Genomic DNA, 25,900 nt, shown 5'->3' with positions numbered 1-25,900 from the left:
CCAATACAAAACGACTGCTCACCATGCCAAAAACCAGTGATGGCATCTCCTTGCAATCCCTCCTCCCCCGACGGTTTTCCTGTGCATTTAACTGTAATTTTGTCATGCAAAACTACAACTTCTCCCACCTAAAACAAGGTCTCAAATGGTTATGTCAATGAAAAAAAAAAGTTATGGCTATTAGAATAAAGGAGGAGGGGTGGAGGTCCAAAACAGGAAATCACCCAGTCATTAAGTGGTAAAATATTTAAACCACACAAAAAGTTTATTTTTTTTCCCATCTAATAAAGCCATCAGATAAACCGTAATGTGGCCATCAAATTTCAAAGCAAAATATAAAGTTATCTTTCCTGCAGCAGCTGCTATGTCACTACAGTGTATTGCTGCTTGTTGCAAATGTGTCATATGAGATGGTAGTTACAGTTTTTCTGTAGTCGTTACATGCTATGTGTCATGCTGGCCCAGGGCAGAGCTCAATCATTTTTCTTTATCTCTTTCATAAGGATTTTGTTGTCTTTTGTGTGTTGAGTACAAAGGTTAAATGCTTGCCTTTTGTAACAGTTCTATTCCCTTATCGATCCAGTTCTCTACAAGATCTTATCAGAAGCTGAATGTCAGCTGGTTTTATTAATTGGCCGATCTGCTTCTTCCCTGTCCATTTCTCTTTCCCTCGCCTGGTACTATTATTGATTTTCATAGATGAATAGTCTCCTAGGTAAATGCATTCCTGGGGATCACCAACTTCTTCATAGTATAGATCATTATTTATACGAGCTGTTTTGACATTTTGTAACAAATCTCGTCCATTTTATCCTACACTGGTGGGTTTCCATGCATCATCATCTGTAGGGTTAATTCTTATGGATGTATTATGCAGTGCTGTGCAGATACTGTTATTGGCTTGTAGGGCCTTCAGTTTCATGAACACTGTGTGAACAATTATTAAGCAAGTGAGTGTTTTTCCATATCCTCATTTTTATGCAGATTTTCCAACTCCAAGCTGTATAAACGTGAATGCTTATTGGATAAAGCAGATGAGGTGATTTGTATAATGAGAGATGGTGTGGCAGCTTGTTTTCCTCAGACAAAATGGGCCAAAAAAAGATTTACCTATCTCTGAAAAGTCAAAAATTGTTCAGTGCTCCGAGACATGGCCAAGAATAGAAGGGCTGAAACCCAGCCACCATTAAACCCAACCACCACTGAACAAAACACAGACATTGAAATGTGAAGACTGCATTAAGAAAGTTCTGAAGAAAGCTTTCTCAAAGGTTTTATGGACTGATGAGATGAGAGTGACTCTTGACGGACCAGATGGATGGGTCCATGGCTGGATCATTAACGGGCTCAGACCTGCACTTCAACTCCGACACCAGCAAGGTGGAGGCGGGGTACTGCTACGGGCTGGCATTATTAGCCTCTTAGTGACCAAGCTAAATGTTGCAAATCAGACCAGTGTCACTTTGTGACAATAACTCAGGAATGTTTCAACATATCCCAGTGATTCTGAAACTGTATTTTCATGATGCATTGTTAATGGTAAATATAAATTGACATGTTTCGCATACATTTCTAAAAATATCCGATGTTTAACAAAAAATTCCCCAAATTTGCAATTTTCAACTTTGAATGTTTATACCGTTAATCCGAATGGTCACACCACACAAAACCGTTAATAAATACCATTTACCTCATATCTGCTTTACCTCAGCACCATTTGTAACCTGTTTCTTTATTTTGTTAGAATGTTAAGAGGATTTAAGAAAAAAAAAAATGGCCGCAATTGTTAATTTTTTTTCCAAGGAAATTTACAAAACATATTTTTTAGGACCTATTCAGTTTTGGAAGGACTTTGGAAGGCCTTTATATTGGAAAACCCCCAAAGTGATACCATTGTAAAAACAGCATCAGTCAGCAAATTCAAAACTGCTACCTGGTAGTTTATTTACCCTTTAAGTGCTTTTCAGGAATTGATGCAAAGTGGAATGACAGGAATTAACTTTTTTTTTTTTTTTTTTTTTACCAATAATATGTTGCTAACTTCTGAACACCTCACTATAGCTGGCAGAGTTATAGACAAACATCAAGCCCACACAATCATGATCTCTGGGTACGGATGGGGTAAAAGCCTCCACTCTTTATTAACCATCTAGATGCCGTAGTCTCTATGGACAGCAGCCTCTAATGGGTTAAACTGCCATGGTCGGTACCAACACCGATCGTTATTGATACAGCAGGGAGTCGGCTATAGTATGCAACAGACAGATGCTGCATTTTCATCCATCGGAGGATGCTATTCTTAAATCTCAGGTCAGTATAAAGACGTATTGGCGATCACGAAGTGGTTAAAGATAAGCTGGTTGGATTTTCGGATAGACCCAAAATCTGCTCCCAAACCTACTGCTAATTTTTTATAAGACCCCTTTCATTAAGCAGTGGTACAGGAAAAAGTCTGCATCTTTCAAGAAAATCATGATTTTTATGCAGGGCAATGCTCCATTGCATGCATCGAAGTCTCCACTGCTTGGCTAGTTAGTGAAGGTCTTAAAGATGAAAGAATAATGACACTGCCCCTTCCTCATCTGAACTAAACCCTACTGAGAACTTGGGGGTCCTCCTTAACTCAAGATTTACATTGAAGAAAAACAGTACCCCCTCAAGCGATTAAGAAACTGACAGACTCCATGGATGGAAGGCTTATAACTGTTACTGGAAAGAAGGCAGACTATATTGGTCACTGATATTTTTTCTGAAATGTCAGAAATATAGTTTTGTACATTAAGTTGTTTTGGTTGTTATTCTCACTTTAACAGATGAAAATAAACATTTGAGATGGAAACACTTTTGTTTTTTTATTTGGTTGCTTCATAATTCTGTGCACTAATAGTTGCCTAATAATTATGCACACATAGATATTCTCCTAAGAAAGACAAAACCCCACTTTTACTTTCTTAAAAGGACTGTCAGCACAGAATGACTGCTGAAACAGAGTACAAGCGCTCAGTTCTCTATGGTGGGGCCAAACATTTAAATACACCTTTGTTTCTTGTTTTCTACCTATCTCCATCCTTCTCTGGTTCTATGAAGCTGGAACTGTCAATCAAAGAGGGGGGAAGATGGAGATTGAGAGAATACAAGCAGGTGGGAAGGTGTATGTAAATGATTGGCCCTACCGTGAAGCACCGAGTAGCGGAACCTGTCAGCATCGGATGATGATATAAAACGAAGTCCCTTTTAAATATTCATGTTTATTAAACTTTTGCATTGACCAATAGCATTGTAGTGGTTCAATAATGACAGTCATGAAAAATATAAATTGCCTAATTGTGCACACAATGTAAAGCCACATTTTGAGTTTTCTTCTTTTGACAATAATGACAGTCATGAAAAATATAAATTGCCTAATAATTGTGCACACAATGTAAAGCCACATTTTGAGTTTTCTTCTTTTGAATTTATGCACATTTAGAGAACTAATGAACATTTGTTGGGCCTTGCAAATTTCTAGCCTATTTTGTACCTTTTATTTTCTGAAGGCGTTGCCTAAAGTTGGATGATTCTCTGTGGACTGTTCTCTGTTGGCGAAAACTCAGGAAAATATTATAACACTAGACATAAGTCATAATTGTACACTCAAGAGAAATTTACCCACAGATCTTTTTCAAACCCATTCAATCGAGCAAAAAAGCAGCCATTAAAATAATCAGCTATCTGTAAGCCGAATGGCCATAAACAACCGCCAAACAGAACTGCATTCCCACAGAGTGATCATAGAATCCTAGAATGTTAGAGTTGGAAGAGACCTCCAGGGTCAATGTGTCCAACCCCCTGCTCAATGCAGGATTCACTAATCCATCTCGGACAGATGTCTGTCCAGCCTCTGTATGAAGACTTCCATTGAAGGAGAACTCACCACCTCTCATGGCCGCCTGTTCCACTCACTGATCACCCTCACTGTCAAAAAGTGATCAGTCTGTGTGCATAGATTACTAATGTTATCGACAGCGCATCAGCTGTTTACACAAGTCAATGTGCTGCCGAGAACAACAATTTTAAACCCGGCATGAACGTTCCAATCACCTGGTGAACAAGTACTCTGCTCATTCATCAGGTGATTGCCAGCATGTTTATCCAAACCATTAATCGATAAACTAGTTTTCTGATGAATGCTTATTCCCGATATTTGGCTAAACGAGCTATAATAAGTAACCTGATTTGTGTTGTCTGAATTGTGTCTGAATATATATTTCTTCTGCTAGGTGGATATGGAATTACATACTCTTTAGATGATTGATTGTCCGTATAATACTTCGAGAAATGGAGCAATAGCCACTATTTATAAATGTCTGTCTGCTCTGAATTGTTGAAAGGGGGTCTGTGCAAGGGACCTAGTAAAGGGCTTGTTGATTTTCAGGAAATACAATATCAAAATAAGCAGTACACAATTGTTGTATCTCCTGCTGCTCTCGCCTGGTCATTGTTTATAGGGCTGCAGTGGTAATGTCCCATCTACAACCAGGTATCCAAAACCCCCCTGTATAATCAGTCATGTAGATTGTGCAAATATGACCCAGGATTACACCACCACCTGGTACAAGTCAGTATTAAAAAAAAATGCTACAGCACTTATGGCTGTAGAAGGATAATATCACAATGATCCCTATACTCTGTATCCATTTAGAAAGTATATAGTGAGCAAAAGGCGACTTCTTCACCATATTCTAACCACTAAATTTTTGGCTAAAATAAAGCCACTTGTTGGCCAAAATGCTTCTGTGTTCTGTAATGTTTTGACATGTAAACCTTATTTCACCAGTCTTGCTTGGTAAGGTTTAGAAAGACCTGCATGCCAAAATGTCCCCATTTTATTTCTGTGCTCTGAAATAGTATGTCAGAACAGAGCAGTCTTCTGTGTAGTGTTTCCTACTGTCATGGAAAGAAACTGGGTGGGTTATATACTTAGAGCATGGAGCAGTACTGGGCCCTCCCGCATTCATTGAGACCCGGCATTGGCCCAACCTTGCCGATGCTAACCGCAGCCTTGACCTCTGTGCTTATGAACCAAATGACCATATCATGGCCTTAGATTCTTTTGATAGTGTTATCAGTGGAGCGATAAGTGTCAACAATTACAACCTTGAGGAAGTTTATTATGGAATGGTGTGTGAATAAGAGGATCAATGGGCGCCTTGAATTCTCACATTCAATATATAGATTTTCTTTATAATGAACCTGCATTTTTTTTTTGTTTGTTTCTGTGATCTATGTTTCCTATTAAGATACATTTTAGGACTTATTCCAAGAAAAGGAGTAGCTTTTTCTTTGATACCTTGACACAAACAGGATCTAAGAGACCTAATCTAGTATCAGTAGAACCACAAACCTAGGCACCGGTGTAAAGTGACAAAAAATACCCGGAACACAAGTGAGGTAGACCAGTCAAAGTACTTAGTGCACATTTAATTAAGACTGCCGGTTTTATGATGGCGTTATCGAAAAATATGTTAGCGTAATATCCAACAAATATGCTAAGAGTCTCATACCTGTCTGTGAGCCAAATGAGCAACAGCTCTGGGCTCGAGTAGATCTGTGTTATTTGTGTAGCGCCCCGAGGGCTCGGCCGCTACAGGGGTATTGCACCTCTGCCAGAGGTGTGATATTCCACTCCCAGGTAAGGATGGAGTATGGACCAGGGCTCAGCTGCATACAGCACACACACCCCATTTCCGAGGGACAGCTCAACGGTGCTCCCACTAGACAGAAGTGCAGGCACGACCGACTATGTCCCTGCCTGGAGTGGGGAGGGGGGTGGAACACCCAGTGCTGTAGGGGCAGATAGGGGTTGGTTCCTGAGCTTAGGTAGGAGCCCATTGGTTGCTGGTCACGTGGGCTCATGGTCAGAAGGAGGTATAAAAGGTGGGCACCATCTTAGCTCTAGGAGAGAAGAGAAGTCAGTTCAGCCAGAGGAGAAGACAGGGAGTAGAGGCTCTGTAGGAGCTCTACTCCAGGAGGGCCTAGTGAGAGGCCGAGGAGGAGGAGAAGGGGAGCTGGGATTTTGGCTCATCTCAGCTCCAAGAGAACGGAACAGAAAGGAACAGAGAAAGAGAAGGAGAGACAGAGAAACAGAAGGGCTCAGGAACAAGAAGGTGGAAGGGACCCTAAGAACCCACGAGAATCCAGGGTGCAGGGTCAGGCAGATTAAGGGTACAGGATCCCAAGTAGGTGGAGGAGAAACAACCCTCAGCCAAAGACCGGTCGTCGTGATCATCTATTGGTGCGACACCTCATCAAACCTGCTAGGAAGGCACCATATAGGACAGCGGAGGACGGGGCCCACGTTTAACCGCACAAGTCTGCGGCAGCTGGACAAAAGTGGGTCACTGGTGAGGCAGGCCAGAGAAAGGATTAAAGGGGGTCCTGTGCCATGCTATTGACTGCTTGGGAGTTGACCGAGCCCCACACCTGGTGGACGCAGCACGGCTCGGGCGGTCACTACCTGTACAGAAGTGACCCGGAACAAATGAACTGTGAGTAAAGACCCTGGACTGTAACTTGTTGTCTGTGTGCTCCTTCGCGCCCCCAGCACTACCGGTACTGGGACTCTCACTACCATCACTCCCACCATCCACTACACTGCCCTGGGGCCGCACTCTTCCCGTGGGGAGTCACATCATCCCAGCTGCACACATCATCAGCCCCAGCGGACTGCCTTGCAGCTGCGGTTCCTAATAACCGCAATCCACGGGTGGCGTAGTCGGACATAATCTGAAGCACGTAGCAGACTACCATTGGTCTGACCACCCTGAGCTGCGGGACCGGGCCGCCACTACTACTCCCAGCATCTCCCTATCTCCCAGATCCGCGTGCCCCACGGTCCAGGGGGCGAGTCATTTGCACCAGTATCTACTAAAAAACAAACGTCAGCAACAAGAGAATCACCGAACGTAGGGTCCAATTATCAACATTCTAGGTATAGATGTATAAAAAACCTTTATTAAGATATTGGTTACAGAAACGCACCAAGCACAAGAGTGCCCATATTCAGTTAAATCACAAAAATCAGTAAAAATTAATGCATCAATTGCAAAATCAAGACAATAAATATATAAAAGACCGCCAACACATACAGAACGTTCTAGCCTAAATTGACACCATATGTAACTGAAAACAGGAGGGGAAAAGGAGAGGAAAAGAAAAGAACAGCAAGAGGATAGTGCAATTGTTACATGGATATAACATGTGATGTGTGGATAGGTGAAGGTGTAATGGGAAAAAGAGGGATGAAGTGGTGGGTATGGAGGGAGGGAACCGTGTTGCAGTGTGTGTGAAATAGGATGTGGGATGAAAAGGGGGGGGGGGGGAGGGGGAGGACCGGGTAAGGAATGGATGTGGAAAAAGGAGAAGAAAGGGAAGGGAAAGGGGACAAGAACGAAGTGGTTATGTGAGTGTGTAAATAGCCCACAAGGGGTATGTAAAGCCGTACAACTACCTTGATCCTAAACCTAAAATTACGTTTAGGAGGTCTCGGAATCTACGTGATTGTCTGGTAAGAAGCCACTACACGAATGAATTGACAACATTCTTATCTGATTCCAAACAACCTCATGGTTGCAAGCCGTGATCTTATCTGTCATTTTATTTCACCTTTTTCACATTCTTCACTAGCTCTAGAGATATACATCTCTATTACCACTTGTTTTTACACATTAGATTGCAATAATGGCACTGCGTGCAATTTGTGGTTTATTATCACGTCCTTAACAGGATTTACATGTACACCCATTTAGCTGCACTATTTACCTACACACTGCCGAGTGCATGGCTTTTATATCCATTTGATATACCCATGCATCATGGTCGGTCATCGACGCATGCGCCGTCTGTGCTCCGGATATCCCGGGCTCCGTGTCTCTCTGTGTCAGGTGACTCGGGTCCTTCTGACGTCTCCTGTCACATGACGCGGACGTCCGTGGTTTCCGGCCCCTCCTGACGGCGCATGCGCGACTAGCTGGCCCGATCATCTTGCATCGGTAAGTATATTAATTCTAACACCCACCCCTTCCGGCCTCATCCTGCGGTACTTCCGGCTTTACGTGTTTGGTTGTTCAGCCACGTACCTCTGTCCCCTGCATTCGATTGGCTAAGCACCCCTTTTTAACCCTTCGGTTCTATGGAACTCCACCCCCTGACGAAGGACCACATGTCCTAAATGCGCGTCGGGGTGTGCTCCGCATTCAGGCCCAGGACCGCTCACCAGGTACATCATACAGTTCTTCTAACCTTATTCTTGTCAAGAATCTTTAACAAACATGATGCCTTTCCTTCCCTCACATGAGGGGGTCCCTTAACAGATGTTTCTTACTTTCTTTCTCTTTATCCATTGACTGTCTGGTCTGTGCACCCTTTGGTATAACTTTACTAGTATTTATTATTATCATACATTACCACAATAGACAGTTTTGTGTGACCAGTGGGTTTCACACACCATTCAGCGCGCATCTGTCAATGGTACTCTGCCTTTTCATTTACATATGGTGTCAATTTAGGCTAGAACGTTCTGTATGTGTTGGCGGTCTTTTATATATTTATTGTCTTGATTTTGCAATTTATGCATTAATTTTTACTGATTTTTGTGATTTAACTGAATATGGGCACTCTTGTGCTTGGTGTGTTTCTGTAATCAATATCTTAATAAAGGTTTTTTATACATCTATACATATCATGTTGATAATTGGACCCTACGTTCGGTGATTCTCTTGGTTGCTGTGTGTTTTAACCGAATCGTCTGCCATTTATAATTTGTCCATATAGTACACAATCCTGATATGATGGGTATTTTATACTGACCAAACTGGTCTTTGATGAAAACCCCTAAATACATGTGGCTATATCCTTGGTGTCTTTTTGTTTAAAAAAACAAACGTGCCTTAGGCTGCGTGCCCACTATGCGTTTTTCAAGCGTTTTTGCCGCGGAATTTCTGCAGCGAAAACGCTGAAACTCTTGATAATACGTGCCCCATGGTCCCCAATGATAATCCGCATGTGCTGTGCACTTGCTGCGGAAATTTCCGCTGCGGATTATCATTGCGGAAAAATACGCAGCATGTCCATTAATTTTGTGGACACACAGCGTAATTGCCGCCATTGACTTGCATTGAAACGCATATTATCCGTGTCAGCACATTTGCAGATACGGATATTATGCGATTCTATGTGCGAATGGTACCCAGGTTTGGAAAAGAGGAGACTCTCCTCCAGACCCAGGTACCATAGTACCTGTAAAAAAAAAAAAAAAAAAAAGAATTTAAAATAAAAAATAAAGATTATACTTGCCTTCTGATGGCCCCCGCTGTTTTCTCCGCTCCGTCTGGTCTGTTGTATGGGTCGCGGTGGTGTGAAAGGACCTGCCATGACAACATTTAGTCATGTGGCAGGTCACGCGACCACTGACGTCGGCGGTCGCGTGACCTGTCACATGACTCAATGGCGTCATCACAGGTCCTTTCACACCACTGCGACCCATACAACAGACAAGACGGAGCGGAGAAATCACCGGGGGCCATCAAAAGATAAGTATAATCTTTATTTTTTACCTTTTTTTTTTTTTTTTTTAAACTATTACTTGGTCACACTATATATGCCGGTTGCATGGATTTATATAGTGTGACCAAGTTGTCAAGCACTTTTCCAAGTGATGCTAAAATTGCTTGGGAAAGCGGTTGATAACCCGCATGCAGAAATGCATGCAAAAACGCTTGACAAACTCTTCTACCTGGCGGGAAAAACACATGTAAAATCCGCATGCGTTTTTCCTGCCAGGGAGAAGCGGAAAAAATATGCAGCATGTTTGCATCGTGGGCACTTAGCCTTAAAGTTTGTGAGGGTTTTTTTTGTGAGAATTGTGTCACAAGTTACATACTAAATATTCCCATTTTGCAATCATCAAAAACTTTTTTTGTTTTTGTGCAAAGAAGCATGCAGGTTATCGGCCTTAAAATCCGTACCAAAATCCACAATTGTTCATCGTAGTGTTGAAATAACCAACCTTTTTCAGTGCAGTTAATAAAATTTGCAATGAAAATGTGTAGCATTTCCACAACACATGGGGCATTTGATCAGTAGCCCGTTTAAAACCATCAATGTTGTTTTTTTCTTATAAGTTGAGTTTGTTAAGCGAATGTGTGAATCCAGACTTTGGGACAATTTATAGCTTTATAAACATCTAGCATTGAAGTCTTTATACTGGTACATTTTATTTTGTAGGTATGATTATTGTCTTTTTGCCTTATTTGTTTAGCATCCAGCACAATCTGTTGAAGGGTTATAAATAAATCATACATTGGCAAGCTTTTTCACTTTCGTCCCCATTTTTATGCTGAATACGTATGATCTGCTTTGTATTTCTAAGAGCCTCTGTGGATGTATCTGAATTCGAGCTGTTCGGCAGCATCCACACATTACACTTGTATTAGGTTATTAAAGGTTTTCTCCTACAAATAAAGTAAATTTAATAAATGAAATGATGCATTATTCTAAATAAATTGATAAATACTTTAGTTTTTGATTTACGCTAGTCTTGTCTAGGAGGCATTTACTGAACACAAAACACATCTTAAACACACAGCAGGCCATGGAGTAGAGAAAAGGTCTCCTGCCTTCTGTGGCCGGTGAGACCGGAGGGAATGTTTGTATATTAAAGCTGAGATAACATCTCAGCTGAAGCACAGGCAGCTAGGTCAGAAGTTATGAGGAGTAAGGAGGACGGACTAAACGGGATGAAAGCTGCAAGAGAAATGTTTTCTAACATTGGGTATACTTTATGAGTTGCAGCACTGGAACTCCATTAGAAAATGACATCTCCCACAGCCTGCATCTCATCCCATCCCTCCTGCTCATTCCTCCTCTCTCCCATCACTCTCCTCATCAAGGATTGGAGTAAAATGGGTTAAATCTGCACTTCCGACGGAAAAGTGATGGAGTCAGGAATCCAAGAATGTGGTTTATTGGTCAACACGTTTTGAAGTGTCACACTTCTTCATCAGGGCAAACCACAGCGATCTCATGCTTTGACAAGCATGTACTTCTGTTAACTCATTTATTATAGATGACTCAAAGATGTACAATAAAAAAATTATATTGTGTTACTGTATTAGCCAGAAAAAGCAATGTAAATACTTTTATGCCCAAAAATGACAAAAATATTCTAGGAATGATATGAATAAAGAAAATTTCAGCTCACCCCTGAGATGTAATCCCAGTCTGTCATGGAGCACGGAGTCCTCGCTGCTGCACAGCGCCTGGGTCAATGAGGAAGTGAAGATGGATCCAGCTCAACACATCGGGCAATTAATTAAAATTCAACAATCTTTATTGGCAAATCCTTTTAAAAACTTGTAGAAAAGACAAAAAATGGACATCTCATGTATTATGGGGTGGTGTGTATAAAAAATGTCATACGCGTTTCGAGTGAGAAACTCTTGAACACTGGCTATGAAAAAGAATATTCTGATCTGGGCTTAAGTATACTAACAAATAATCATGGATACAAAAAACACATGAAAACAATCAAGAAAATACCAATCACAGAGAAGACTGGACTGAATATATGAAAAGAAAAAGGTGGAAACAAAACAAAAAAATGTACCCTGGAAAAACTGAATGAGAAATATGTAATACAATACATGTAGATTGTGAGCCCTCGCGGGCAGGGTCCTCGCTCCTCCTGTACCAGTCGCTGTCACATTGTGTTCAAGATTATTGTAACTGTTCTTGTATTATACCCCTTTTCACATGTAAAGCGCCATGGAATAAATGGCGCTATAATAATGATAATATGAACAACTATGTACTTATACATATGAGAAAGTCCTAGAGAGAACTTGTACAAGTAAGGGCAGAAAATATCCCAAAGGAAAAAGAGAGAAAAAAGGGGGGACACAAAACCTGCAGACAATAAATATGTGCATGAATAAATTTTCAATAAACATTAACTGCAGAAAACTAAATATCTGATTTGGTATTTTCTTGATTGTTTTCATGTGTTTTTTTTGTATCCATGATTATTTGTTAGTATACTTAAGTCCAGATCAGAATATTCTTTTTCATAGCCAGTGTTCAAGAGTTTCTCACTCGAAACGTGTATGGCATTTTTTATACACACCACCCCATAATATATGCTTTGTCGTCTGAGATGTCCATTTTTTGTCTTTTCTACAAGTTTTTAAAAGGATTTGCCAATAAAGACTGTTGAATTTTAATTAATTGCCCAGTGTGTTGAGCTGGATCCATCTTCACATCCTCATTCTAGGAGTGATACCTTTATTGGCTAACCAGAAGAATTTAGGTTTGCAAGCTTTCAGAGCACAGAGGCTCCTTCAGCCTGAAGAAGGAGCCTCTGTGCTCTGAAAACTTGCAAACCTAATTCTTCTGGTTAGCCAATAAAGGTATCACTAATAGAATGTTTGGGCATAAAAGTATTTACATTGATGACAAAGAAGTGTTAAAGCAGATTTCCATATGCATCCATTATGATCCTGAAATTCTTTACCTTTATTTCTGTGGCCAGCATACCTGGGATGAATTTATATAGGAAGTGCCGGTTACGGGCATAGAGTCATTTGAGGGCAAAAGGGATTTATGTACAAGAGGGGGGGACAATCCTTAAATGTAAACCTATAAATGCATTTTTTTTTTCAAAATTAAAAACTGGTAAAATTACATCCTAAATCATTGCTGATCTTTGTATCTTCTACAGGCCCCTGTGTTAACAGGCTGTTAGTGCACAACATGTCACTGAGAACTGAAAGAAAACTAGATTCTTCTACATTGGAGAAGATTGCTGCAGACATGAGTAATCTCATTGAAAGTCTTGACACCAGTGAACTCCATTTCGATGGGGAAGAAGTAGACTGTGATATTGTCACGGACCCCAAAACAAGTGGTAAGTTCTCACCGCAGCATAGAGATCTGCTCTCACAAAGCCAATTATAAATCAAGCAGAGAACCATTGCTCTATAAACAACGTATTACTAGATATCTATCATGTATTAAGATTCTGTTTTTCTAGTATGCGGACGACATTCAGATGGAAAAGGGAATGTTGTGCCACCTCCATATTAGAATTTAAAAAAATGTCCATGGTATGACTATATGAAATCTTACTTTTATTAAGATTTTTACATCTAATGAGATCAAATAGGTTTACTTGTTTTTACATTTTACTGTGAAAATCCAAGTGGGAATGATACCGTGTTCGTGCCAAGTTCAGTGTCACATTCCCGTTTGTAAAACCATTACTTGGTATGGGATAATGGTGTCACCTGCCAGTCCTGATGATATGACCCCAATGCCAAGATTGTGCTAATGAAGTGGTGCAAGGTGTGGGCCGCATTCAAGCTTTTAGGTTTGTTTTTGTTTGATGTTTTTTTTCATATTCAAGAAAACCAAACAGTTTGTTGGATCTCATTTACATCCGTTTTTAGTCTACATATCCATTTCACCATAAGTGTGGCGTCCATTTTTCTCATATGAAGCAAAAAAAGAAAAAAACAGAGAAGGCTTTTGCTACCCATTAAGCCTTTTGCTGCCTGTGATTTCACAACATTTTGCTCCTCTAGTAACCAGGACAATGTACGCACTTTTGACGTGTACAAATAAAACCAAAATTACTAAGTAATAAATTGATATTAATCCCAAATATCTATACATATTCGGAAAATATACACTTTCACCACTTTATACACGCTGGCACCTTAATGCAATTTGGCATAATAGAAAGAGTTTGAAAAAAATGAAAAAATTGTATATAAGTGGCTAATAAGTGTGACTGAAGCAGAAAATTAGATGCATCACATCTTTTAAAATTAAAGCTTAACACAGAGTACATGTGTATGTATCGCCATTTTGTAAGAGCTGTAACTTTTTTTTGTTCATTGACCTAAATGACGGTTTATCATTTGCTTGTTTTTATATTTTATTGCTATCATTTTGCCGTTCTTCAGACTTTTTGTTCACTTTTTTACTCCATCTTCTTTTTTTTTTTTTTTTACCTCTGAAGTGAGCAGAGCTTCTGAATTTTTTCTAATGGGACTTCACCAGCCAGAACTTGCCATAATGATAAATTATTGGTTTTTCTTTGATCCCTTCTGTCAGGACAGTCTTCCCAGCTCTGCCCAACCTAATTGTTTCCATTTGATCACATTTACTTATACTCTGCTCTTTTTCTTAGGTGTCAGTATTCCCTTTTCTGCTATTTATAACACGCAAGGTTTTAAGGAGCCTGACCTTCAAACGTACTTAGTAGGATTCCCCATTAAAGTCAGGGTCCTAGAAGTGGAGAGGTTTGCTTCATCGTCGTCTTCGAAGGTATGAACCATATATTGTTTTGTTTGTTTTGATTTTTTACACTAATTTGTCAAGGACCTGCACACTTGTTCCTGGAAATTTTGATCACGATATTCTGCATGTAGGTAGATATTAGTGATTGCATAATGCAAATGGCTAATCCCACTTTCTATTACTAACCTTGTTCTACAGTTCTTCTTCTTTTATTAAGTAGTTAATACATCAATTCATGTAGGTGAGCGCCAACTGTATTTTTACAATTTCACCTAACCTGGAGAAGACCCTATTTGCAATTTTGTTTTTTTTCTCCGCACCATATGTTAATATACTCGCCTACCTCCATCTTCTCTGGGATTCAGCGCCGTTCTGCTCTTCTCTGTGACGTCACCTCTCTTCAGTCTCTCCAGGTCACTTTATGCTCTATGCGTGAGCCGAAATCTTTTCCACAATGTAAACTTCTGGAGAATCATTCTGATGCTCCATAGACTTGGGTGTGAAAAAATGGATGCAAGGCGCTCCTAATCTGTGGGTGCATAAGCAGGCTACTACCTCACAACAAAATCTATAAAAAGGAAACTGTCACTCCAGATTGATTGCAAGTGCAGAAGTGGTTTTAATTCAAAGCAATCCACTGTAAAATATTACGTCTCTGTATTTAAAGGGAATCTGTCAGCAGGTTTTTGCTACCTCATCTGAGAGCAGCCTGATGTAGGTAAAGAGAAGCTGTATCCAACAATTTGTCACTTAGATTACTGGGTGCAGCCGTTCTTACACAGTCAGAGCTTTTAGATTTAGAATGAAGCAGAGCTGAGAAAGCTATCCATGCCGCTAACAAGCTCTCCATGTACAAAGTCCATAAACAGTATGGTGCTTAGTTGTTGGACTAGTCCAGCAATGTTAATCTCTTAGTGATAAATCCTTCACAGTTTTTAAACTACAGCTCGCACTGTGAGAAGTGACACATCCCTGAATTCTGTGTTTCAGCCTCTATCTTCTGCTCTCTTCAAATTACATAGAAAAAACCTTCTGACAGATTCCCTTTAACATCAGAGCTTCATCAGATACAGTTTACAGATAGAAGAAAACAGTATCAATAAATGCATGATGGTATTCGCACTGTGGGATAGCAGAAGACCTGCTCAGGAGTATTGGCACTAATCATCAACTTAAATTGTAAAAGTCACTTCTGGGTCACGCAGAGCACCTCGTAGAGTTTGCAGAGCGGTGACGTCACTCAGAAGAGAAGCAGAACGGCGCTGGACACAGGAGAGAGCAGCTGTATGTGAGTATATCAGCACCATCACTTTACAGTACATACACATGGACACAGGTTTAGTGAAAAAAAAACTTCATAGGAGGGATTCTTTAATAACATTTTTCAAAAAAGATTTTGAGAACTGGCTTCCTTCTTAGGCCAAGTTCCCACTATGCGAAGCCACAGCGGACTTCCCATTGCATATTCTCCAGAACAAAATCTGCTGTGTTTTACAGTGTCCTCATAGAGCATGAGATTTTAAGAGATCTTTTTCTCTAGCTGCACAAAGTATTAACAGCACAAAGTTACAAGAGATGCGAGTTTGAAGTCACAGCATGTCAATTTGTGTGAATTCCCCCTCCTTCTTCGCACTCATAGGCGCAGCAGCCCATTCCAGTGTGAATACTGCTGCGGCATCGCAAATGCAAGAGGTTCGCAGTGGGGATGCTTTTGTGGGAAGAAAGACTTAGTCTTGGACAATAATATTGGTAGCTAATATGGGTGAAGTACATTACTAAGCTCTAGATGCTTCTACACTCACTTAGCTTTTTGAAAGACCCAACCAATCTGCATGGGCATTTTATATGGAAATACCCGCATTACCAAAGTGCATACATTGATGAGAGAAGACCAGAAACCTTCTGTTATCAGTTTTATGTTCAGCTTTTTTCTGTCAGGGCAATTGGTTGAACTGACATACACCCCATGTGATTGTGGTCCTCACCCCTTTCTCTTTGGCGCCTTTATTTGAATATTTGATGTATTTAAATGTACAGTCATGGCCAAAAGTTTTGAGAATGGCACCAAAATTATATTTTCACATGATCTGCTGGCCTCTGGTTTTTATTAGTGTTTGTCTGTTTATATCACATACAGGAATATAATTGCAATCATATTATGAGTACCAATAGGTTATATTGACAGTTAGAATGAGTTAATGCAGCAAGTCAATATTTGCAGTGTTGCCCCTTCTTCTTCAAGACCTCTGTAATTCTCCCTGGCATGCTCTCAATCAACTTTTGGACCAAATCCTGACTGATAGCAGTCCATTCTTGCATAATCAATGCTTGCATTTTGCCAGAATTTGTTGGTTTTTTGTTTGTCCACCCGTCTCTTGATGATTGACCACAAGTTCTCAATGGGATTAAGATCTGGGGAGTTTCCAGGCCATGGACCCAAAATCTGTTTTGTTCCATGAGCCATTTAGTTATCACCTTTGCTTTATGGCAAGGTGCTCCATCATGCTGGAAAAGGCATTGTTGGGCGCCAAACTGCTCTTGGACGGTTGGGAGAAGTTGCTCTTGGAGGACATTCTGGTACCATTCTTTATTCATGGCTGTGTTTTTAGGCAAGACTGTGAGTGAGCCGATTCCCTTGGCTGAGAAGCAACCCCACACATGAATGGTTTCAGGATGCTTTACAGTTGGCATGAGACAAGACTGGTGGTAGCGCTCACCTCTTCTTCTCCGAATAAGCTGTTTTCCAGATGTCCCAAACAATCGAAAAGGGGATTCATCAGAGAAAATGACTTTGCCCCAGTCCTCAGCAGTCCACTCCCTGTACCTTTTGCAGAATATCAGTCGGTCCCTGATGTTTTTTCTGGAGAGAAGTGGCTTCTTTGCTGCCCTCCTTGAAACCAGCCCTTGCTCAAAGAGTCTCCGCCTCACAGTGCGTGCAGAAGCACTCACACCAGCCTGCTGCCATTCCTGAGCAAGCTCGGCACTGCTGGTAGTCCGATCCCGCAGCTGAAACAGTTTTAAGATACGGTCCTGGCGCTTGCTGGTCTTTCTTGGGCGCCCTGGAGCCTTTTTGACAACAATGGAAGCTCTCTCCTTGAAGTTCTTGATGATGCGATAGATTGTTGACTGAGGTGCAATCTTTGTAGCTGCGATACTCTTCCCTGTTAGGCCATTTTTGTGCAGTGCAATGATGGCTGCACGTGTTTCTTTAGAGATAACCATGGTTAACTGAAGAGAAACAATGATACCAAGAACCAGCCTCCTTTTAAAGTGTCCAGTGATGTCATTCTTACTTAATCATGACTGATTGATCGCCAGCCCTGTCCTCATCAACACCCACACCTGTGTTAATGGATCAATCACTAAAACGATGTTAGCTGCTCCTTTTAAGGCAGGACTGCAATGATGTTGAAATGTGTTTTGGGGGTTAAAGTTCATTTTCTGGGCAAATATTGACTTTGCAAGTACAGCAATTGCTGTTAAGCTGATCACTCTTTGACATTCAGGAGTATATGCAAATTGCCATTACAAAAAATGAAGCAGTAAACTTTGGAAAAATTACTATTTGTCTCATTCTCAATACTTTTTGCCATGACTGTACTTATTCCAATATTCCTTGTACATGTGGTATCCTGAGGAAGGAGTCTGATGACTTTGAAACGCGTTTACAATAAATCAATTTGAATTATCCTTTACTGTAATTTCAGCAGCGCAGAGGTCTATGGCTTTGTATTTTGAGTTCTAATGCACCAGTCAAGGCCATGATATGTGTAACTAGTGTAACCTGTGCCCATTGCATCTTGAGGGAGCACTGTGTGTTTTTCTTTAATTTGACTTCTAATAATTCTAGACATCCGTTCTGAACATTTACACAATCGAGCTCACTCATGGGGAGTTCACGTGGCAAGTTAAGAGGAAATTCAAGCACTTTCAAGACCTCCACAGAGAACTCCTCCGATACAAAGCGTTCATCAGGATCCCCATCCCTACCAGGAGGTAAGTGCTTTTACTGGCACAATCTATTGATTTTACTGTGACTGTTTCATGAAGTTTTTATTTTTCAGCCACACAGTGAGAAGACAAACAGTAAGAAGAGGAGATGTCAGGTCGATGCCAAATTTGCCCCGGAATGCAGAGATTGTTCGTGAAGAGCAGTCGTCTAGTAGAAGGGTGATTATTTCACTTTTTAACTGCATTTAGCTTCCATCATTAGGTGTGGTTTTAGCTTTGCCATATTATTGAGACGCCATGATAAATGCAGAATGGCCTCGGAAATACTGTATGCAAATTATTGCTTATTAACACTACACTTCCCTGGCTCCTATCACTGAGTTGTGGCACCCCAGGGGTCTGGTTTCCACAGTAATAGCAGTATTACGTCTGTGAGCAGGTGGGAGGTCTCCTGGGCAGGAATCCTAAGCATACCACACCTCCTGCTCAGTCCTGGGAGGGGAAGAACTTCCCCTATAAAAAACTGGGGCTGAGGCAGGGTTAGAGAGAGGAGTTCCAGACAGAGACGGAGTCTGGTCTGGACACGCAGAAACAGGGACAGATAGACATCAGGAGCTCTGTAGGAGCCAAGGAGAAGCGCCAGGGGCTGGAGCTGTGCAGAGCTCGCCCTGGGAGAAGGTACTAAAACCGGACACAGGAGTCCGAGGCTGTGGGGACTAAGATATACCCAGCAGCAGAATCCATCCGGCAGGGGATTCCAGGTCCTCTGGCCATAAAAGCCCGGAGGCTCAGTCACAACGAAGGGACCAGCACCGCCATCCCGGAGCGGAGGCTAACAGGAGGCCCCAGGTCACCAGCCATACGGGTGAGCACCACACGGTATACCCAGGGACGTGGGCTACTTGTAACCGCTGAAAGCAGGGTAGCCAGGAAGGGTACAGACTAACGGGAAGGCCTACAACTCCACCTGGCCAGGGGAACTCCGGCTTACTCGCAGACTAACCAGGCCCCAACTACTAGCCAGTACTCCCGGGGGAATTTGCCTTGTACCATCAGTAAAGGCCCTGAACTGTACCCTCGCGTCTCCGTGCTTCCTTGTCGCACCGTTAGTGCTGGGACATCCACACCATCACTCCCAACATCACCCACATCCGCTGCCCTGAGGCCATACCTCTCCCGTTGGGGGTTATATCAACATTGCTGCACACCTATACCACCGGCCTCAGCGGTCTGCCCTGCAGCGGCGGTTTCATAACCGCATTCAACGGGTGGCGTAGTCGGACACTAATACCATCATACCAATAACTGCCACTTAGTTTGACCACCCTGGGCGCGGACCGGGTCACCGCCACACGAAGACTACTACCCCCATCGGATCCGGCTCCGGGTATCCCCCGCGCGCACGCGCGCCGCACTACAGCACTGGCCCAGGGGGTGAGTCAGAGTCACTTCAGATATACACAGTATTTTGCTTTTTGCAGGCTAGTTTAGTAAGTGATGGATATCCGTGCTAAGCTTACAATAAAATAAGGATTTGGATTGCAGCCTTCCTTGCTAGCTATGGAGGCTGCAATCCAAATCCCTATTAACGAACTAGCAATTAGCCAAATAGCCTCACAAGTAGGTTTTTTTGCTTTTAACAATAAATATTTATAGTCCCCATCTCCTGTCATTTTATTGTAAGCTTAGCACAGATATCCATCACTTCTTAGTTACTTACCCTAGACATTTTGTGGTCTTTGTCTTTATACACTGCAGCTTATGTCTTGTATATTTAAGCGCCACTATTCCATTTCTTTGGTATTTTTGTTTATTATTTCGTACTAGTACTCATTACGTCTAATGGCTGCTATGTGTAGTAATGAGCTTTCTCATAAGTAATAACCCAACTATATATATATAATCACAAATGTACATGACTTGATTATGCTGTTTAGTAGGGGCCTATTCAAAAGCCATCCACCTTGTTCACTTTAAAAAAAGTGGAGTGTAAAAAATAGGGTATATATGCTTGGCAAATTCAATCAGTTGTCCCAAATTGTGGAAAGTTTGCTTTCGTAATCTGTACATCTATAGATCCAATTTATTAAAAAGAATTGAAAATTAAAAGGTGAGTGACCAATCTTTTTTTTTTTTATTTACTAGCTTGAAAGAGGACCTGCCAGGTACCTGAGTATATGTTTTACCAACTGGCATTTCTTGGTTGACAAACTTTTAATACCTCACCCCCCCCCCCCCCCTCCGACCCCCATACCACAAAAAAAAACAGATGAACATGACATTTGTCATTTTAATAGTTTCTTATGATTTAGTGCTTTATTTTTTTTGCAAATGTGTATTTTCTGTACATGTCCATATGCAGACAATTGCCTGCTGGTGCTTTTTAGATGGCAGTTAATAATGAAAATGGACAGCTGTATAGTCCTTTTGTACCACCCTCATTATTAAGATACAATATACTGAATGTATTGCTCTTCACTTAGGATATATCTCCTTCGATGTATCACTTAATCCCTGGAATTTTGTTTCTCTTTTGTAAATATCATCACTCTCATTGTTACAGATATTTTTTTCATATTTCGTCAGGGTTTTTTTCTTTCCTTTTTTGAGTTGTTTTTCTTTTTCATTTAATTCTTATATTCTCTGCTCTCACCTGCATTGATGATGCAGGTTCCTGACAAGAACATTGAAATTTGGGAATGTTAGCGTTCCTGCAACTATGGCCTAACATGATACATATCTATGCAGATATTCCTTATAATTACTAAATGATGGCGATCATCTGAGCTACCACAATTCACTTCTTTATATTAGCATATAAATACCGCAATGTATGTTACATGATGTTTCCTAATGTGAAGAGTTCCTCTTTTTTTTCAGAAACAATTAGAGGATTACTTATCAGCGCTATTAAAGATGCCGATGTACAGGAATTATCACGCAACAGTAAGTAAGATTTTCCTTTTTTGCTCCCCTTACATTCCCCTAGACTTGATGCAGCCTGTTGCAGCATTACTCATTGAGTTACCTATGGTGATGATTGTCAGTGCTAGGAATAATCATTTCATGGTCAGTCATGTTTGAACCTTTTAAAAATAATCTGTCACTTGCCATAAATATGCATCTTTACCTGATTTAAATGCCACTGTTCTTCCTGAATCTGGCGTTTATGGTTTGATTTTTTTTTTTATTTATTTATTTTTGTCCCTGAGGTATGGAGATTTGATGTGGCTCTTATCGCTTCTTTATGGGAGTTTTCTTGAGTATTGCCATATCTCAGGAAGAGAGGAAGAGAAGCAGCAACAAAAAACACAAACAATTTTTGCGTTGTTTGGAGGTTCACCTTAATTATAGTGTAGTGTATGGTTGGTTTTTTTTTTGTTTGTTTTGTTTTAGTTTTTTCAGTATGAATATTAAATTGGCTTTTTGTTTGTTGGTTTTTGTACTGTTTTTCTTTTACACTGAATGACCTGTTAAACTTTTTGTACATGTCCATTTGTCATATGCTTGTAACAGTATGAAAATAACTGGATCTGTTAAAACCAGAGCTCAACAAATTCCCACTTTGGTTTCCTGTTTTTTGCTCCATTTTTGTGTAATGAATCTGTTTTTACTCTGTACACTTAGTGTTCTGGGTATATGCAGTGCTTAAAAAACATCCGTAAACAACAAGGCATAACACATGACCATCTATTGTAATCCGTTTCTAATACACTTTAATATTAAGAAAAAAAACTGATGGCAATAGTTCAGGTCTTTTGTTTGTTTTTTGGTCCAGACAAAAACTTTGGGCAGACTTTTTTTTTTGTTTGTTTTTTGATCCATTTTAAAAACTGATTGCAGTTAGACAGAAGACATTTTAGGACAATTCCATCCCCACTCAAATTATGCATCCTCTACTATATTACTGTACCTGCATTATTTCATTTTGTCTTCCCAAAATGGATCTGAAAACGGAAATGACTACTGGATATGTGAACAGAGCCTTTAAATTAAATCCTAAGGTTGTATAGATTCCCAATACATTTACATTTTTTAAATTAAAGGGAATCTGTCAGTAGGATCAACCCTCCTAAGCCGTATATATAGGCATGCAGGTCATGGGGAGCTGAATACAATGATACCTTTATATCTGTGATCTGAGATCTTATTCCAGAGAAATCCAGGTTTTTATTATATGTAAATGAGCTGTTCAGGGCTATGGGCCAGGCATAGATCTACATGAGAATCTATATAGACAGCTTAAGAGGGCTGATCCTACTGACAGATTTCCTTTAAGGTGTGGGGGCTTTGGAGTATAGAAGCCATATTCTGAATAAAGGAATTTGTTTCCTTCACCCCCAGCCTTCAGTTTATTAATAAAACTTCCACAAGTATGTATGTAATTACATTGTAACATACTTTATTCCAGAGAGAATTTATTGATGTGAATCAGCTATCCTTTATCCATGACCTTGGACCAAAGGGCATGTAAGTTTTATATGGTTAGTTAACTCAGCTGCTCTCTATTCTTTCAACGGACGTTGTGTGGGGTTTTGAGGTTGTCATTTGCTGTTTACTGGGTGAGTGTGCGTGGGGTAATGCTCTGTTTTTTGTTTTTTTTTGTTGTTTTTTACTTTATTATTTTTTTGCTAGCGTAATTACTACTCATTTATAATATTGTACAGCTGCATCAACATTGTGTTCTCCCGTTGTGCTCTTTCTTTGAGCAATTGACGAAGACATCTTTCTGACTATTAAGTTTTCTTCACATATTTTTATGTTTGCTAAGTTTGGGCTCCCAATATTTGCAGTAAGTTCTGCAAACCAGTTGCCATTTTAGATTTTATTGAAATTTGAGAATAAAAATCATTACCAAAATGTAGTTTTGCATTTTGTGAACCTTTTCCTGTGCTCCACTCAAATTAGCCGGCTTACTTCTCAAATTCGGTATAAAAATAGCACTCAGCATGTATTACGCTAAGAAGATAATCCTCACAAGTCTGACAAACTGCTGGTAGATATGTCACGATTACTGTTATATAATAGTAAGAAATGCTATAGTAACCAGTTTGATGTAATTGTGCTAAAGATTTGTAAACTTGGTGCAACATTTTGTACTCAAGTGAGAAGTGTACATCAGCCAATAGGTTGAATTCTTAATCATCCGGCATTGAATAGGACAGGTGCTCGATACCTGCTTATTGTTATCGTGTTGCGCCCCTTCAGGAAACTGAACAGTGCTAGACAAATCTTCTGTGCAAGATTTGTCATGATTTATCATGCTGTTGGTGTGTCACGCAGAGAGATGGATGTAGAATCTGCTCCTGGTTGCCCTGCCATTGTTTTGGGGAAAGCCCACCCTGTACTATTTTTCTAACTTACAGTATGTGCAGTGATCATTACACGTCTGAGGAAGGCTGTTCTATCTAATGTCATAGATGTAAAGATAAAATGGGACCAATCTATAAAGCCACCTCTTAAGGGGACGTCTCACCCTCATATTGAGGATTGAAACATGGCTTTGTCATAACTTGGAAATGAAACAAAAGCTAACACTCTAAACAATCCATGTGACCCCCTGTCCAGTTAAGACCCCTGCTGTGAACAGATAATTAAAGTTGGTTATCCGATGGAGAGCAGACACAAAATCTATACCAAAGGCCTCGAGTTGACCTCTTTAGCGCCTGGGTTTTTTATGACAGGCATAAGTCCTATAGTTATGGGAGACATATTTTTGACGAAGTGGCGAACGTAACGCATTTACTTTCATCACTGTGTGGTCTGCACATTATCCCCAAATTAATATCGGCCAGATTGATAACGATATATATGCCATGTTTCCTATCTATCGAAATCTAAAATCATGATGGGAAATGTGACATTAATATCTCCCCCCTGGGATCTCCAGGTGGACAGATATTGTGAAGATAGGGATCTCAGAATTTTTTGGGACCTAGCCATATTCCATTAATCATATATGTTCACTGTAAAATGTCCAATAAGCTGCCTAGTATCGAAAGCAGCCTTGGCCTCATCCATCAGTAGTCAATGGCATAATTATCCTGACAATTGGTAGCATTTCTGGTTTCTGACACATTGGTGGCAGGGGTGGGATATTTGCTTGATCCCCTGGCTGTTCCCTGACACTCGAAACGTTACTTATTTCTGTACCTACTGTGGTGTTTTCAGTGGAAACAAGACACTCATAACAAATCTTATTTAGGCTGCGTGCACACGATGCGTTTTTCATGCGTTTATGCTGCGGAATTTCCGCAGCGGAAACGCATCAAAAATGCATGGTAATTCGCACCCCATGGTCCCCAATTGCATTCCGCAATGTCAATGCACATGCTGCGGATTTTTCCGCAGCGTTTCTGCAGCGCTCATAAATCCGCAGCTTGTTCATTAATTTTGCGGAAGCGCCGCCATGACTTGCATTGAGACGCATAGAATGCGCGTCTGTACATTTGTACAAGCGGATTCTATGCGTCTCTTTGTGCGGATGGTACCCAGTTCTGGAGGAGAGAAGACTCTCATCCAGACCTGGGTACCATTGTACCTGTAAAAAAAAAAAGAATAAAATAATAAATAAAGTTATATTTACCTTTCCGACGGCTCTCTGCATGCCGGCAGCGCTGAAGGACCTTCGGTAACGTCAGTCATGTGACCGCAGGCCCTTCACTGCTGTGTCTCGCGATATGCTGGCAGCCGGGAACCAGACAGGAAGGAGCGCTGCAGCACACGCCAAGGAATCGGGGGTAAGTATAGCTTTATTTTTTTAATTTTTACGGTCACACTATATAAATCCATGCTGTTTGCATGGATTTATATAGTGTGACCTAGTTGTCAAGCACTTTCCAAGTGATGCTATCGCCTGGAAAGCGCTTGTCAATCTGCATGCGGAAACGCATGTGAATCCGCATGTATTCTGCAGGAAAAACGCATGCACAATCTGCATGCGTTTTTTCTGCCAGGGAGATGCAGAAATGCTGCAGAAATTTTCTGCTTCATTTCTGCATCGTGGGCACATAGCTTAAAGCATTTCCATGTGCCTTTTTGTGTGCAGTTCCTTCCTCCTATCTGCTATAGTCTTAGGCTGGCCGTACACATTATATTGTTGTCGACCGAAAGATGTTTCAATTAATAGCCATCTCATCCGATAACTCCCATACACAGGAGCTACACCGAGTGCTCTTATGTAGTGATGAGCTCAAATGCTCATTACTCAAGTTTACCAAGGGTGCTCTGGTATGCACAGAGTATCGCGGGTGCTCGAGTGACATGTTCGAGTCCCCACTGGCGCATGTTTCGCGGCTGTTAGACAGCCAAAAAATATGCTGGAATTGCCTGACCTACATGGGCAATCCTCTCCTATTTTGTGGCTGTGTAACGGCCGTGGAGACTCTAATGTGTCACTCGAGCACCCGTGATACTCTGTGCATACCCAAGCACCCTTGGCAAACTCGAGTAATGAGCACTTGAGCTCATCACTACTTTTGTGTTCTTTCCGAGAAAGCCGCCAACAAAAGAGAAGGCTGAGAGGAGACTTAATAGCTGTCTACAAATATCTTAAGGGCTATCGCACTATAGAGGAATCAGCTTTAATTTAATTTGCACAAAGAAAGGCTAG

General features: G+C 40.9%; 1 protein-coding gene across 3 annotated transcripts in view; it reads left to right on the top strand.

The window, feature by feature from the left end:
- The window catches only part of PLD1 (phospholipase D1), a 309,620-nt gene that overhangs the window by 203,300 nt on the left and 80,420 nt on the right, over positions 1-25,900 (top strand). For all 3 annotated transcript variants that reach the window (XM_073674903.1, XM_073674904.1, XM_073674902.1), the window contains 6 exons: positions 12,755-12,940; positions 14,228-14,364; positions 18,188-18,333; positions 18,402-18,507; positions 21,169-21,234; positions 22,700-22,758. In XM_073674903.1, the coding sequence (XP_073531004.1) occupies positions 12,787-12,940; positions 14,228-14,364; positions 18,188-18,333; positions 18,402-18,507; positions 21,169-21,234; positions 22,700-22,758 (668 nt within the window). In that variant the 5' untranslated portion in view covers positions 12,755-12,786. The remainder of the gene's footprint in view (positions 1-12,754; positions 12,941-14,227; positions 14,365-18,187; positions 18,334-18,401; positions 18,508-21,168; positions 21,235-22,699; positions 22,759-25,900) is intronic.

The sequence above is a fragment of the Phyllobates terribilis genome, unplaced genomic scaffold (assembly GCF_046119375.1).
Source record: "Phyllobates terribilis strain yellow unplaced genomic scaffold, ASM4611937v1 Scaffold_3__8_contigs__length_932513732, whole genome shotgun sequence".
NCBI lineage: Eukaryota > Metazoa > Chordata > Amphibia > Anura > Dendrobatidae > Phyllobates > Phyllobates terribilis.
This window is presented reverse-complemented; position numbering and strand designations above follow the sequence as displayed.